The sequence below is a fragment of the Galeopterus variegatus genome, unplaced genomic scaffold (assembly GCF_000696425.1).
Source record: "Galeopterus variegatus unplaced genomic scaffold, G_variegatus-3.0.2 Scaffold4330, whole genome shotgun sequence".
Taxonomy (NCBI): Eukaryota; Metazoa; Chordata; class Mammalia; order Dermoptera; family Cynocephalidae; genus Galeopterus; species Galeopterus variegatus.
This window is the reverse complement of record NW_007730441.1, coordinates 79,667-92,265: the sequence shown is the minus strand read 5'-3', so window position 1 is coordinate 92,265 and position 12,599 is coordinate 79,667. Positions and strand designations below refer to the sequence as shown.

The 12,599-nt window shown below is 58.4% G+C and overlaps 1 protein-coding gene across 1 annotated transcript in view; it reads left to right on the top strand.

Moving 5' to 3' along the window:
• Positions 1-12,303, top strand: part of SIGLEC1 (sialic acid binding Ig-like lectin 1, sialoadhesin) — a 17,472-nt gene extending 5,169 nt beyond the window's left edge. Inside the window, exons 6-21 of the mRNA XM_008587272.1 lie at positions 343-642; positions 1,297-1,554; positions 3,309-3,644; positions 4,103-4,360; positions 4,465-4,767; positions 6,168-6,428; positions 6,542-6,853; positions 7,311-7,562; positions 7,880-8,149; positions 8,239-8,490; positions 8,961-9,263; positions 9,562-9,822; positions 10,582-10,884; positions 11,151-11,253; positions 11,632-11,704; positions 12,244-12,303. Of these exons, the coding sequence (XP_008585494.1) occupies positions 343-642; positions 1,297-1,554; positions 3,309-3,644; positions 4,103-4,360; positions 4,465-4,767; positions 6,168-6,428; positions 6,542-6,853; positions 7,311-7,562; positions 7,880-8,149; positions 8,239-8,490; positions 8,961-9,263; positions 9,562-9,822; positions 10,582-10,884; positions 11,151-11,253; positions 11,632-11,704; positions 12,244-12,303 (3,905 nt within the window). The remainder of the gene's footprint in view (positions 1-342; positions 643-1,296; positions 1,555-3,308; positions 3,645-4,102; positions 4,361-4,464; positions 4,768-6,167; positions 6,429-6,541; positions 6,854-7,310; positions 7,563-7,879; positions 8,150-8,238; positions 8,491-8,960; positions 9,264-9,561; positions 9,823-10,581; positions 10,885-11,150; positions 11,254-11,631; positions 11,705-12,243) is intronic.
• The last annotated feature ends 296 nt before the right edge of the window (positions 12,304-12,599 follow it).

Below are 12,599 nucleotides of genomic sequence, written 5' to 3'. Positions count from 1 at the left end.
TGGGCATGAATGCCACAGACGTGATGCTGTGACTGCCTCACTGAGTCCTATGGAGGCACACGATGCCCGTTTGTCTCCTGCTGACAGTGTTCACTTTGATCACCTGGTTAAGGTGCTGTCCACTGCCAGGTCTCCCCACCAGTTCCTCACCTCTAAAGTGGGGCAACACTTGCAGGGGGGCCACGGGGATTGACTGGGACAACAGAGTGATTTGCCCAGCCCAAGGACAAAAGCGTATTCAGCTGGCACTCAGGAGCTGCTGGGGCAAAGGGGTGCAGGGGTCATAGGCTATAGTGGGGATCTAGGGAGTGCCCCTGTCTGAGGCCTCTCATCTCCACACAGACCCACCCCTTGCCCCGGACCTGACCGCCTTCCTGGAGACGCAGGCCGGGCTCATGGGCATCCTCCACTGCTCCGTGGTCAGTGAGCCCCTGGCCGCACTGGTGTTGTCACACGGGGGCCTTACCGTGGCCTCCACCTCTGGAGAGAGTAATTACAGCTCACGCTTCAGTGTCTCCTCTGCTCCCAACTCCCTGAGCCTGGAGATCCGAGACCTGGAACCAGCCGACAGTGGGGAGTACAAGTGCTCGGCCACCAACTCCCTTGGAAATGCGACCTCCACCCTGGACTTCCATGCCAATGGTAAGGTGGACACGGGTGGGGGGCAGGGGAGGCAAGTGGAGGGAACCTGAGGAGGAGACCTACTCCGGCTTCCTCCTTCCTGGAGTCCAGAGGACTGACTCAATTGAGGGGCCGAGCTAGCTGCTCAAGTCACATCAAGGACCTGGGCTATACAGTCATCCCACCTCAGAGGTTCCTGGAAGCCAAGGCAAGAAGGGAAATATGCGGCCAGTCACATTACCTTTTTTTTTTGCACACTCTGAACTTGGAGAGTACTTCATCGGTATTCGTTTATTTTTTATTTATCAAACTTTTGGGGCAGGCTCTCTGCCAGGAGTCAGACGTGGGGGGCAAAATAGAGAAGTAGAGTCTTCCAGCTCTTGGTGGGTGCAGTGCCCTTCCCTCCTTCCGATGCCATGGTAGACACAGCTAATCGATCAAGCCAGGATTTTGATATAAGCCTGGGCTCTGGCTCGGGATCCTCCTCAGCTGTGCCACAGCTAGCTACTACCAATAGATCTGAATTGGCTTTCAAGGCCAGACCCTCCTGATCCACCACCAAGCCCAGATCAACCTACAGTGATGTGGGGAGAGGAGAACCCTGGAGGGCTTCCTGCAGTGGGTGGCACGGAGGGTGGAGGCCCTCACAGCCTCCCTCTCTCCCTCTCCCACCAGCAGCCCGCCTCCTCATCAGCCCGGCAGCAGAGGTGGTGGAAGGGCAGGCAGTGACTCTGAGCTGCAGGAGTGGCCTGACCCCAATGTCTGACGCCCGTTTTTCCTGGTACCTGAATGGAGCCCTGCTTCTCGAGGGGCCCAGCAGCAGCCTCCTGCTCCCCGCAGCCTCCAGCACTGATGCCGGCTCATACCACTGTCGGGCCTGGGACAGCCACAGCACCAGCGGCCCCTCCTTGCCCACCATCCTCACTGTGCTCTGTGAGTGGCCTCACCACCAGCCCCCAGCTGCTGTGAGAGGATCAGCCCACTGGGACCCACCAGCCATCCCTACATCCTCCAGGCTCTCCTGACCCGGTCCTGCGCTGGGGTCTACATCAGGAGGGCAGTCACAGGCCTGGGCACCATGGATCTCTCCACCCAGGGCTGACATTTGGGGAATGAGGCTAGGGCTTTCTCTACCTCCTTGCGCGTCCCCCTCCCATTCCAGCCCTTTGGGGATCCTCTGTCCCTAGCCTCAAACCCAACCCTCCTGATCCACCACCAAGCCCAGATCAACCTACAGTGATGTGGGGAGAGGAGAACCCTGGAGGGCTTCCTGCAGTGGGTGGCATGGAGGGTGGGGGCCCTCACAGCCTCCCTCTCTCCCTCTCCCACCAGCAGCCCGCCTCCTCATCAGCCCGGCAGCAGAGGTGGTGGAAGGGCAGGCAGTGACTCTGAGCTGCAGGAGTGGCCTGACCCCAATGTCTGACGCCCGTTTTTCCTGGTACCTGAATGGAGCCCTGCTTCTCGAGGGGCCCAGCAGCAGCCTCCTGCTCCCCGCAGCCTCCAGCACTGATGCCGGCTCATACCACTGTCGGGCCTGGGACAGCCACAGCACCAGCGGCCCCTCCTTGCCCACCATCCTCACTGTGCTCTGTGAGTGGCCTCACCACCAGCCCCCAGCTGCTGTGAGAGGATCAGCCCACTGGGACCCACCAGCCATCCCTACATCCTCCAGGCTCTCCTGACCCGGTCCTGCGCTGGGGTCTACATCAGGAGGGCAGTCACAGGCCTGGGCACCATGGATCTCTCCACCCAGGGCTGACATTTGGGGAATGAGGCTAGGGCTTTCTCTACCTCCTTGCGCGTCCCCCTCCCATTCCAGCCCTTTGGGGATCCTCTGTCCCTAGCCTCAAACCCACTGTGGACACCATATCCAAGCTCTGTCCTCCTGGGTTGCCCTGGGACGCCATACTCCTATATACGTGCCCACACCTGATAGGCTGCACCCTCATGGGTTCCCGCAGACACAAAGGCAGAACCCTCAGCACAGGGACAGACCAAACACACTGCATCCTGTCAAGGGTAGATGTTCCATATTAATCCAAGGGCCAGAGTAATTCCAGAAGGCTTCTCCTGACATGCATGTGCAGGAATGATGTCTGGGGACAGTCAGAAGGGCAGCCGCCTCTCCAGAGGTTTTCTGGTGTCTGAGTGAGATCACATGGAGGTCTTGGCTGATGGCTCTCTTTTGACCCTTCATCTTTGGAAGCCTCTAGGAAGAGGTCATTTTAGGCATTATCTAGTATCATGGGAGCTGGCTTGGAGATTGGAGATAAGAAGCAGGACGGCTCTTGGGGGAAGGCTCAGTGTAAGGGGTGGGTGGGAGGGTGGGAGCAGGGAGCAGGAATCCAGGGCTGGCTATGACTGCATCCTGCTCAGGAGCAGGTGGGACTTACACAAGGTGGTTGCCAGCCCATGCAGCACCTTTGTCCAAGCTAGAAAATTGTGCTCCTTCTTCTGGGAGGACCCAGTCCAGCAGCAGGTCACAGCTTAGCTCAAGGAGCATGGGTTGAATTCCACCCACCGTGTCTGGATGTCCTCGTGCAGTGCACAGCCTGCACAGCTGTTTGCAGCAACTCTGGTAACGTGCCTTTGTCCAGCGTACTCTGGGAGCCTAGCCAGCCTTGAGTGCACCTGTGGGGCCCTGGTGGTGGCTGTGGGATGAGTGCCCATGCTCCTCCTCCCTACAGATGCCCCACGCCAGCCCACGCTCACTGCCCGGCTGGACCTTGATGCTGCTGGAGCCGGGGCTGGACGGCGAGGCCTCCTCTTATGCCATGTAGAAAGTGACCCTCCAGCCCAGCTACGGCTGCTCCACAAGGACCACGTTGTGGCCACTTCCCTGCCATTGGGGGGTGGCTACGGCACCTGTGGGGGCTGTTGCCAGCGCATGAAGGTCACCAAAGCCCCCAACTTGCTGCGTGTGGAGATTCGTGACCCAGTGCTGGAGGACGAGGGCGTGTACCTGTGTGAGGCCAGCAATGACCTGGGCAATGCCTCTGCCTTGGCCACCTTCAATGCCCAGGGTGAGTTGGGGCAGGGAGTGGGCAGCTTGAGGGCAGGGTGCTGGAGCTCCAGGCTATTCTTCTGCACCCCCTGCTCCAGGGAGGGTTTAATCAGGCAAAACCACTTCTGTTTGGCAGTGGGAGGAGGCAACGCTGCCCTTGATGACAGCAGTGAGGGCCCCCTGGCTGCTGCCCCCCAAAAACTGCTTCTTCCTGTGCTTAGTTTTTGGGCAGGGGAGGGGCCTGGGGCTGCGAGGCTGATCTCTGAGGAAGGCTTCCTCAGGTGGGACAGTTGGGCAGTCTTGCCCTCCTTCTCTTATAGTGCACCCCACTGCCCCCATGTCTCATTTGCCTTCCTCCCTCACCCTGTGGGCACCCCATGTGGTCTCGTTTCTGCCCCCTCCAAGCTGGGAGGCTGGAACACCAGCACCTGGGGGCAGGGCTATAGTCAAAATGAGCCTGTGCTGACTGCCCTGCAGCCACTGTCCTGGTCATCACACCATCGGATACGCTACGGGAGGGCACCGAGGCTAACCTGACTTGCAACGTGAGCCGGGAGGTTGCTGACAGCCCTGCCAACTTCTCCTGGTTCCGGAATGGGGCACTGTGGGCCCAGGGCCCCCTGGAGACAGTGACGCTGCTGCCTGTGGCCAGAACCGATGCCGCCCTCTATGCCTGCCGCATCCTCACAGAGGCTGGCGCCCAGCTGTCTGCTCCTGTGGTCCTGAGTGTACTCTGTGGGTGACGAGCAAGGGCAGCCTAGGGACTTGGATGGTGGAGGGGTGGTCTGGGGAAAAACAGGGCATGGCTGGGGTGGCCTGAGCTCCCCCTGTTCCTACAGATCCCCCAGATCCTCCAAAGCTGTCGGCCCTCCTGGACATGGGTCAAGGCCACATGGCTGTGTTCATCTGCACTGTGGACAGTCGCCCCCTAGCGCAGCTGGCCCTGTTCCATGAGAAGCGCCTCCTGGCCACCAGCCTGGGGCCTCAGCTCCCATCCCACAGCCGGCTCCAGGCCAAGGCCACAGCCAACTTCCTGCAGCTAGAGATCCGAGAATTGGCCCTTGGGGACTCCGGCAGCTACCGCTGTGAAGCCACAAACGTTCTTGGGTCAGCCAACACTTCACTCTTCTTTCAGGTCCGAGGTGAGTGTCAGTCCTCTCAAGATGTGGTAGACCCTGATGTCCTGGGGACTACTCTGGTCAGACTGTGGGCCGGGTGATGTGGATCTTGTGCAGAAATGGAAGCCTTTTTCAGCTGTGGTTAGAGGTCAGCAGAAGGCTTCCCTTTGCTTCCAGTGAGATATTTTTACCTGTAATAACTGCAGTAGCCACTAGGAAGCAGTGGCAATTGCACCAGGTGGTTTACTTGGTTGGGGCACTTTCTGATAAATAACTTATTTTGTAATAATATGATTTTGTTACATAGTAAACATTCTCATACAAAGCCTAATATATACATATATTATGCATAGATATATAAGTATATATATATACACACATACAAATATATATATGTATTCTTACACATAATATATTCATAGTCTTCATTCATCTATATATACATATTCATGTACATTTATACGCACATATATATTCTCTATAAAAATCCTCGCTAAGCAAATAAGCCAGGAAAAAGGAAAGATAATATTCATAATGCAAAGGCCAAAGAAAAAACATAATGCAAAAAGGACATTGTCTTCTCCCACAATGACAAACAGCATCAATTTTGGGGCACTTTCGGCCTTGACTCTGTGTCTTTTCTTATTTATCATACCCATCTCATAGGCAGAGAAATTGAGGGTCAGAGTTATAGGAGCTTGCTCACAGTCACATGACAAGCAGGGGGCCCTGCTAGCTCTGGACTAACTTGGTTCTGGTCCCAGGCATCGCTTGTGCTCTCAATGACCACTCCAGCTGTCCCTCCATCTCACTCCCTGCACCCTGATATCCTCCTGCTTCAGACCCAGGAGCCACCAAGGAGCTGCCCTTTTGCCAGGTCTGTTTCCTGGGCTCTCACGGCCTGAAGCCTGGGTGCAGAGCTGGGCTAGGGAGAACTCAAGGTCATACAGCTGCTCACCTCAGCTTCCAAGCCTTCGGTCACCCATGCTGAATCCAGCTCATGGTCAGGGCAGTGGCCCTCACCATGACCTAAATCCCTCCTGTTTCACTGTTTTATGGGTCAAACAAACATTTGTTGAGAGCTAACACATGCAAGCACTGTGCCTGGCACTGGGGTTACGGGGGCTAGAGTCCCACAAGCCCAGCCCCCACGAGGTCACCCTCTGGTAGGCGAGACAGGACTGATGGAGCAAAACCATAACTCCAGGTGGTGGGTGGTAAATGCCAGGACAGGGCCAGTGCGGGTGAGTTTGGAGCAGGAGAGACCAAGGCATGGAGCTAAAGTGGGGACCTGGGCCATGTCTGGAGGGGAGCTATGGCTCCTGGACACAGGGTTGTGGTCATGCAGTGCCATGTGGACGTACAGTCCAGAATGTGGGAGGTATGGTGGAGAAGCCTCATCTGCTCTCGGTTTCTCCCTGCAGGAGCCTGGGTCCAGGTGTCACCCTCACCCGAGCTCCGGGAGGGTCAGGCCGTGGTCCTGAGCTGCCAGGTACCCACAGGCGTCCCTGAGGGGACCTCTTACAGCTGGTATCGGGATGGCCGGCCCCTCCGGGACTCAACCTCAGCCACGCTCCACTTTGCAGCCATAACTCCAACACTGGCTGGGGCCTACCATTGTCAAGCTCAGGCCCCAGGCTCGGCCACCACAAGCCTGGCCACCCCCGTCAGCCTCCATGTGTCCTGTAAGGGCTTTTATCCCATCTATTTGGTTGGGGGAGAGGTTGGTGCTGGACCCTGCCACTGTGAGGATGAGGGGCCCCCTGGCCAGGCCCTGACAACTCCCCACCCTGTGTAGATGCTCCACGCCAGGCCACACTCACCACCATGATGGACACAGGACCTGGGCGACTGGCCCTCTTCCTGTGCCGTGTGGACAGTGATCCTCCAGCCCAGCTGCGGCTGCTCCACCAGGACCGCCTTGTGGCCTCTTCCCTAGGAGATGTGGGGGAAACGGGAGGCAGCTCCCCCCGGCTACAGGTGGCTTTGGCCCCCAACACACTGCGCCTGGAGATCCACGACACAGTGCTGGAAGATGAGGGCGTCTACACCTGCGAGGCCACCAATATCCTGGGCCGGGCCTCGGCCTCGGCCGACTTCGATGCCCAGGGTCAGTGTGGGTGTCTGAGTGGTTCCTTTAAGAGCGGAGACGAGGTGGGAGAGGGTTCCACAAGCCTGCGAGACTTGGGTTTCATGGAAAAGCCTTTTTAAACACAGAATTTTCCATGTATGCCCAGTGGATAAAATGAATCGGAAAGGGGGTCTCAAGGAGAAACCATAGCAGGGCAGGAGAGGCCTGTGTTCTCCCCATTTGCACTCCACCAGGGTCAGGGCGAGGCTCAGGGTTCCCCAGGGCTCTGCAGAGCTCCACTGGGACCATCCGAGAGACAATGAGCTTTTTCTTAAGCTCAATCTCCAAGCCCCGTTTACAGGTGGGCCACCTGAGGCTCACAGAGGCCAACGGGCTCCCCAGAAGTAAGAGCAGCTCTCCCACATGGGGACAAGTGGCTTGCTCTACACAACCTCAACACCCTCACGGTGACCTTTTGCCCTCCCTCTCTCCCCAGCTGTGAGCGTGCAGGTGTGGCCCAAAGCCACAGTGCAGGAGGGGCAGCTGGTGAACCTGACCTGCCTTGCCTGGACCACCCGCCTGGCCCAGCTCACCTACACGTGGTACCAGGATGGGCAGCAGCGCCCAGGTGCCCGGGCCATCTCCCTACCCACTGTCACAGTTTCGGATGCCGCTTCCTACCGCTGTGGCGTGGGGCCCCCTGGCCAGGCGCCTCGCCTCTCCAGACCCGTTACCCTGGACGTCCTCTGTGAGTCTGGTTGGATGCCAGGTGGAGTTGGAAGGAATGACCGCAGCTGACAGGGATCAGGGCACGGCCAGAGCCCCATGGGTGTCCAGCCTGGGAACTCAGTACCCAGCCAGCTGACAGAGATTTGGACAAGGGACATCAGAGCTTTGGGGGAGTGGGGACAGGTTCTTTCTAGGCAGAGGAGCAGTGCCCCAGATTGGGCAATTGGGGCCCTTAGAGTGGGAAACCAGGGCCCTCCTGGGTTTGAATCCCATCTGCAACTGGCCACCTCCAGACCGCCACCTCGAGCTTCCATGTGTGCCTTTGCACCCCTGCAGATGCACCCCGCAGCCTGCACCTGACCTCCCTCCTGGAGAGCCGTGGTAGGCAGCTGGCCCTGGTGCTGTGCACTGTGGACAGCCGCCCACCAGCCCAGCTGGCCCTTAGCCGTGCTGGCCTCCTCCTGGCCTCCTCAACGGCAGACTCTGTCCCCAACACCCTGCGCCTGGAGCTGTGGGAGCCACGGCCTAGTGACGAGGGTCTCTACAGCTGCTCCGCCCACAGCCCTCTGGGCCAGGCCAACGCATCCCTGGAGCTGCGGCTGGAGGGTGAGGCAGGGCCCAGGCCAAGCCCACATGGGTGGGAATTCACTGTGGTGTGTGGCTGGGCCCAGCTGACCCTAGCCTCCTTGGTACAGGTGTGCAGGTGACCCTGGCTCCATCGGCTACTGTGGCTGAGGGGGCCCCTGTCACAGTGACCTGTGAGGACCCTGCTGCCCGCCCACCTGCTCTCTATACCTGGTACCACAACAGTCGTTGGCTGCAGGAGGGGACGGCTGCCTCACTCTCCTTCCCAGTGGTCACACGGGCTCACGTGGGCGCCTACTCCTGCCAGGTCCAGGACACCCAGGGCACACGCAGCTCCCGGCCTGCTGCCCTGCGAGTCCTCTGTGAGCAGGGGCTTCGGCTGGGGCTTCCTGGGACGAGAGTGGTGGAGGGCACTTCCAGGCCCGGGTGGGGGGTACACACAGGACTGCAGTGGGCTCAGGAATGAGCACATGGGGAAAGAAGGACATAGGTGATGAGGAAAGAGACCCTATAGCCCTACGAACCCTGCCTGGAGGACCCTGCCCACAGTTCTCCAGAGAAGGCGTCATTTCTAGGAAGTTGACATTTGCCCAGAGGGTGCCAGCATCAGGTGGGACAGTGCCTAGGCAAGGCCTGAGCACATGGGGAAAGAAGGACATAGGTGATGAGGAAAGAGACCCTATAGCCCTACGAACCCTGCCTGGAGGACCCTGCCCACAGGTCTCCAGAGAAGGCGTCATTTGTAGGAAGTTGACATTTGCCCAGAGGGTGCCAGCATCAGGTGGGACAGTGCCTAGGCAAGGCCCTCACCGGTGCCCTTCCCTGCCCCCAGATGCCCCTCAGGACGTTGTCCTGTCCTCCTTCTGGGACTCTAGGACCAGGCCCATGGCTGTGGTACAGTGCACTGTGGACAGCGAACCACCTGCTGTGCTGGCCCTGTCCCGAGATGGCAAGGTGCTGGCCACCAGCCACGGGGTCCAGAACTCGGCACTGGGGATGAGCCATGTCCAGGTGACCCGCAATGCTCTGCGGCTGCAGGTACAAGATGTGCCTGCAGGTGATGACAGCACCTACGTTTGCACAGCCCGCAACTTGCTGGGCTCAGTTAGCACCACCAGGCTGCTGCAGGTGGAAGGTGAGCGAGAGAGAGGGGAGGAGAAGGGGGCTCAGGCGTGGGGTTCAGGTGCTGTGGCGCCTGAGTCCATGTGGGGGGCCGGGGCTCCTGCTGGAGGGGGCTGTTTGGTCTGAAGGGGAATGAGATAGCCTTGCCTTGAGGAGCCTAGTCTGGTGAAGGAGGCACAATCCTACCTTGCAGGGCCCAGATTCCAAGTCAGATTGTGACCTTCCCACAATGCACAGAAGCCTCTCAGAAGTCCTGCCCAGGGGCTCTGGCCCCACCATGCCTACAGATCCCCAACCGACTTGGCCCACAGGTGTGCATGTGGTGGCCGAGCCAGGCCTGGACGTGCCTGAAGGCACAGCGCTGAACCTGAGCTGCCGCCTCCGTGGCGGCCCCGGGGCTGTGGGCAACTCCACCTTTGTATGGTTCTGGAACGGCCGTCGACTACCAGTGGAGCCTGTGCCCATTCTTGCCTTCACCCATGTGGCCCGTGCCCAAGCTGGGCTGTACCATTGCCAGGCTGAGCTCCCTGCCGGCGCTGCCACCTCCACTCCAGTTATGCTCCATGTGCTGTGTGAGTGTGCCCCCCCGCCCCAGTCTCCCCACATCTCACATGCCCACCTTAGGTCTTCTTCCTCTTCTATCTGAAAAGAGCAAGGGCTTCACAGGCATGGAGTCCTGGCTCTCCCACTGACTGGATGTGACCTTGTGCATCTGTGCCTTGGTTTCCTCATCTGTGAGTGGGGACTAAAACCATCCCCTCATCTTGGGAGGACTATAGGAGACAGAGCATGCTGAGCGCCTGGCACACAAGACCCTCACCAGCCTTGGTCTCCTGCTCCCTTCTTCAGCAGGGCCCACGCCGTATCAGGCAGCTATTGCTACGAAACAAGCCACCCCAAAACCTAGTGCTTCAAACAGCAGCCATGTTATTTGCTCACAATTTTGTGGGCTGGGCTCAGCTGGGCAGTTCTTCTGCTGGTCTCACCTTGCATGGCTGTAGTTGTCCAGTGGCTCGACTAGGACCAGATGGTCTAAGATGGCCTCACCCTTGTGGCTGGCGGTTGGGCCACGTGTGCCCAGCAGGCTGGTCTGGGCTTCCCACATAGTTGTGTTGCAGGAGGCAGAGCAGAAGCTGCAGGGCCTCTTGTCTAGCTCTGAAGTCACACAATGTCACTTCTTCTGCTGTCTATGGGTCAAAGCAAGTCATAGATTGAAGGAGTGAGGAAATAGGCTCCACCTCTCAGTAGGAGGTGCAGCAGTTGCTGTGCATGGGTACAGGGAAGAGGAATGTGTGGTCTTCTACAATCACCACTTCCCTTCCCCCCAACAGACCCTCCCAAGATGCCCACCATGATGGTCTTTGTGGAGCCCGAGGGTGGCCTCCAGGGCATCCTGGACTGCCAAGTGGACAGTGAGCCCCTGGCCAACCTGACCCTCCACCTCGGCAGCCGACTGGTGGCCTCCAGTCAGCCCTGGAGTGCTCCTGCTGATCCACACATCCATGTCTCGGCCTCCCCCAATGCCCTGAGGGTGGACATCAAGGAGCTGAGGCCCAGTGATCAAGGGGAATACATGTGCTCTGCCTCCAACGCCCTGGGCTCTGCCTCTGCCTCCACCTACTTTGGGGTCAGAGGTGAGTGAGGGGAGGGGGCTCCATCTCCCAGGCTACTCTGCACAAAGGCCCAGCTCTCTGGTCCAACGGCATCCTTCCCTGAATCCCTTCTACTACAAGACAGTTTGTTTGTCTAGTCTAAATGAATTGCTTGGAGCTCCCTTGCATGGAGGGCCTTGCAGATAAAGTGAAGAATAGAAGGTTTCATCTTGGGCAGGTCACCTTGGGTAGGAGCATTGGGGTTCTGGAATGGGAGATTTCCCCTGAACCCCACCTCCGTGTTGCAGCCCTGCACCGGCTGCATCTGTTCCAGCAGCTTCTCTGGATCCTGGGACTGCTGGTGGGCCTCCTGTTCCTGCTGTTGGGCCTGGGAGCCTGCCACACCTGGAGGTGAGTCCAGAGCTGGGGGTGAGGGGCTGGGCCACCTCATCCTCCCTGCTTTCTCCCAACATCCCACATTCTTTAGGGGAACGTCCCTCCTACCAAGTTCACAGGCTGCATACTTCCTAGCCTGTTCCCACCAAACTTGAGAATCCCTTCTAGAATCACCTCTAAATAAACCTTGCTGTAGTTTTCTTCTTTCCTTCTCTCTGCCCTGTCTGTGGTGGAGAAAAGACTGGGGAGGAAGAAATATCAATCATCCTGCTCTCCCCGGGCTCCCACTGCTCTGCACAGTGATGAGCAGTCTGGGGCCAGCCTTTGGGGAGAAGGGGAAGGGAGGCCTGCAGCATGGGGGGAGGCTCTCTGAGTCCACTCTTGCCCTTGCAGAACAAGGCATTTCCATAAGCTGGGAATTGGCGAGAACTCGGTGGAGATGGTCATTCAGAAAGAGACCACAAAGGTATCCATTCAGCACATGTGAGCACATGCGGACACAATGCTTGGCTCACCCACACTGCTGGGCTGGCATCTGGAGTCTGCTCTCATTCATAGGACGGTGCCCGGACTGGGGGAAGTTGGGGAGAGAGTACAGGTTCCCAGGACCCCCTCAGGAGACAGGGAGAGCCATACTCTGATTTAGGCAGAGAGCAGCCACATGTTTGCTGGGTGGCTGGCTACATGACTGGAGCAGACTTTCTGGATTTAGCAGGACCACCCCACTTCCAAGACACATTTTCTGCTTCCCCCACCTTTGTTTTGAGGTCTCTCTTCCCCACTTCCTGAGCCTGTCCATCACCTGGGCAGGGGGGAAAGTCTGTTTCTCCTCCCCTGTGATGTGCCCTTCCACAGATGAACCCTCTGGTGGACCAGGGCCCCAGGCTCAGTTCCAACCGTGCATACTCCCACCAGTCCCCTTGGGGCCCCTACCTAAGGCTGGGGGTGTGGGGCACTGCCCTTGCTCCAGAGTCCTCCTGTGACCAGGGTTTTCTCTGTGGGAAGCTCATTGATCCTGACGCAGCCATGTGTGGGACCTCGTCCTGTGCTCCACCCCTGAGTTGACTGTGACTGCGCATTGCCCGCCCCCAGGAGGAGGAGGTTGCCAGTATATTTGATGACTCTGCCCTGGTGAATGTGAATGAGGCAGCCTTAGGTCCTGCCTGCCTCTGCGAAAACAGCTGTGACATCTGACTTTTTATGACCTTGATCCAGGCCTCTTGCCCCCAAGAAAAATGGGTGGTAAGAGGTGGGATGAACCCCAATTTATCCAGGAGGGTGTTGACCCTGGGGGACTCTGAAGGGAACTGAGTTGGTGTGTTGTCCCCCCTCCTCCCGCCATCTCTGTTTCTCTCTTTCTT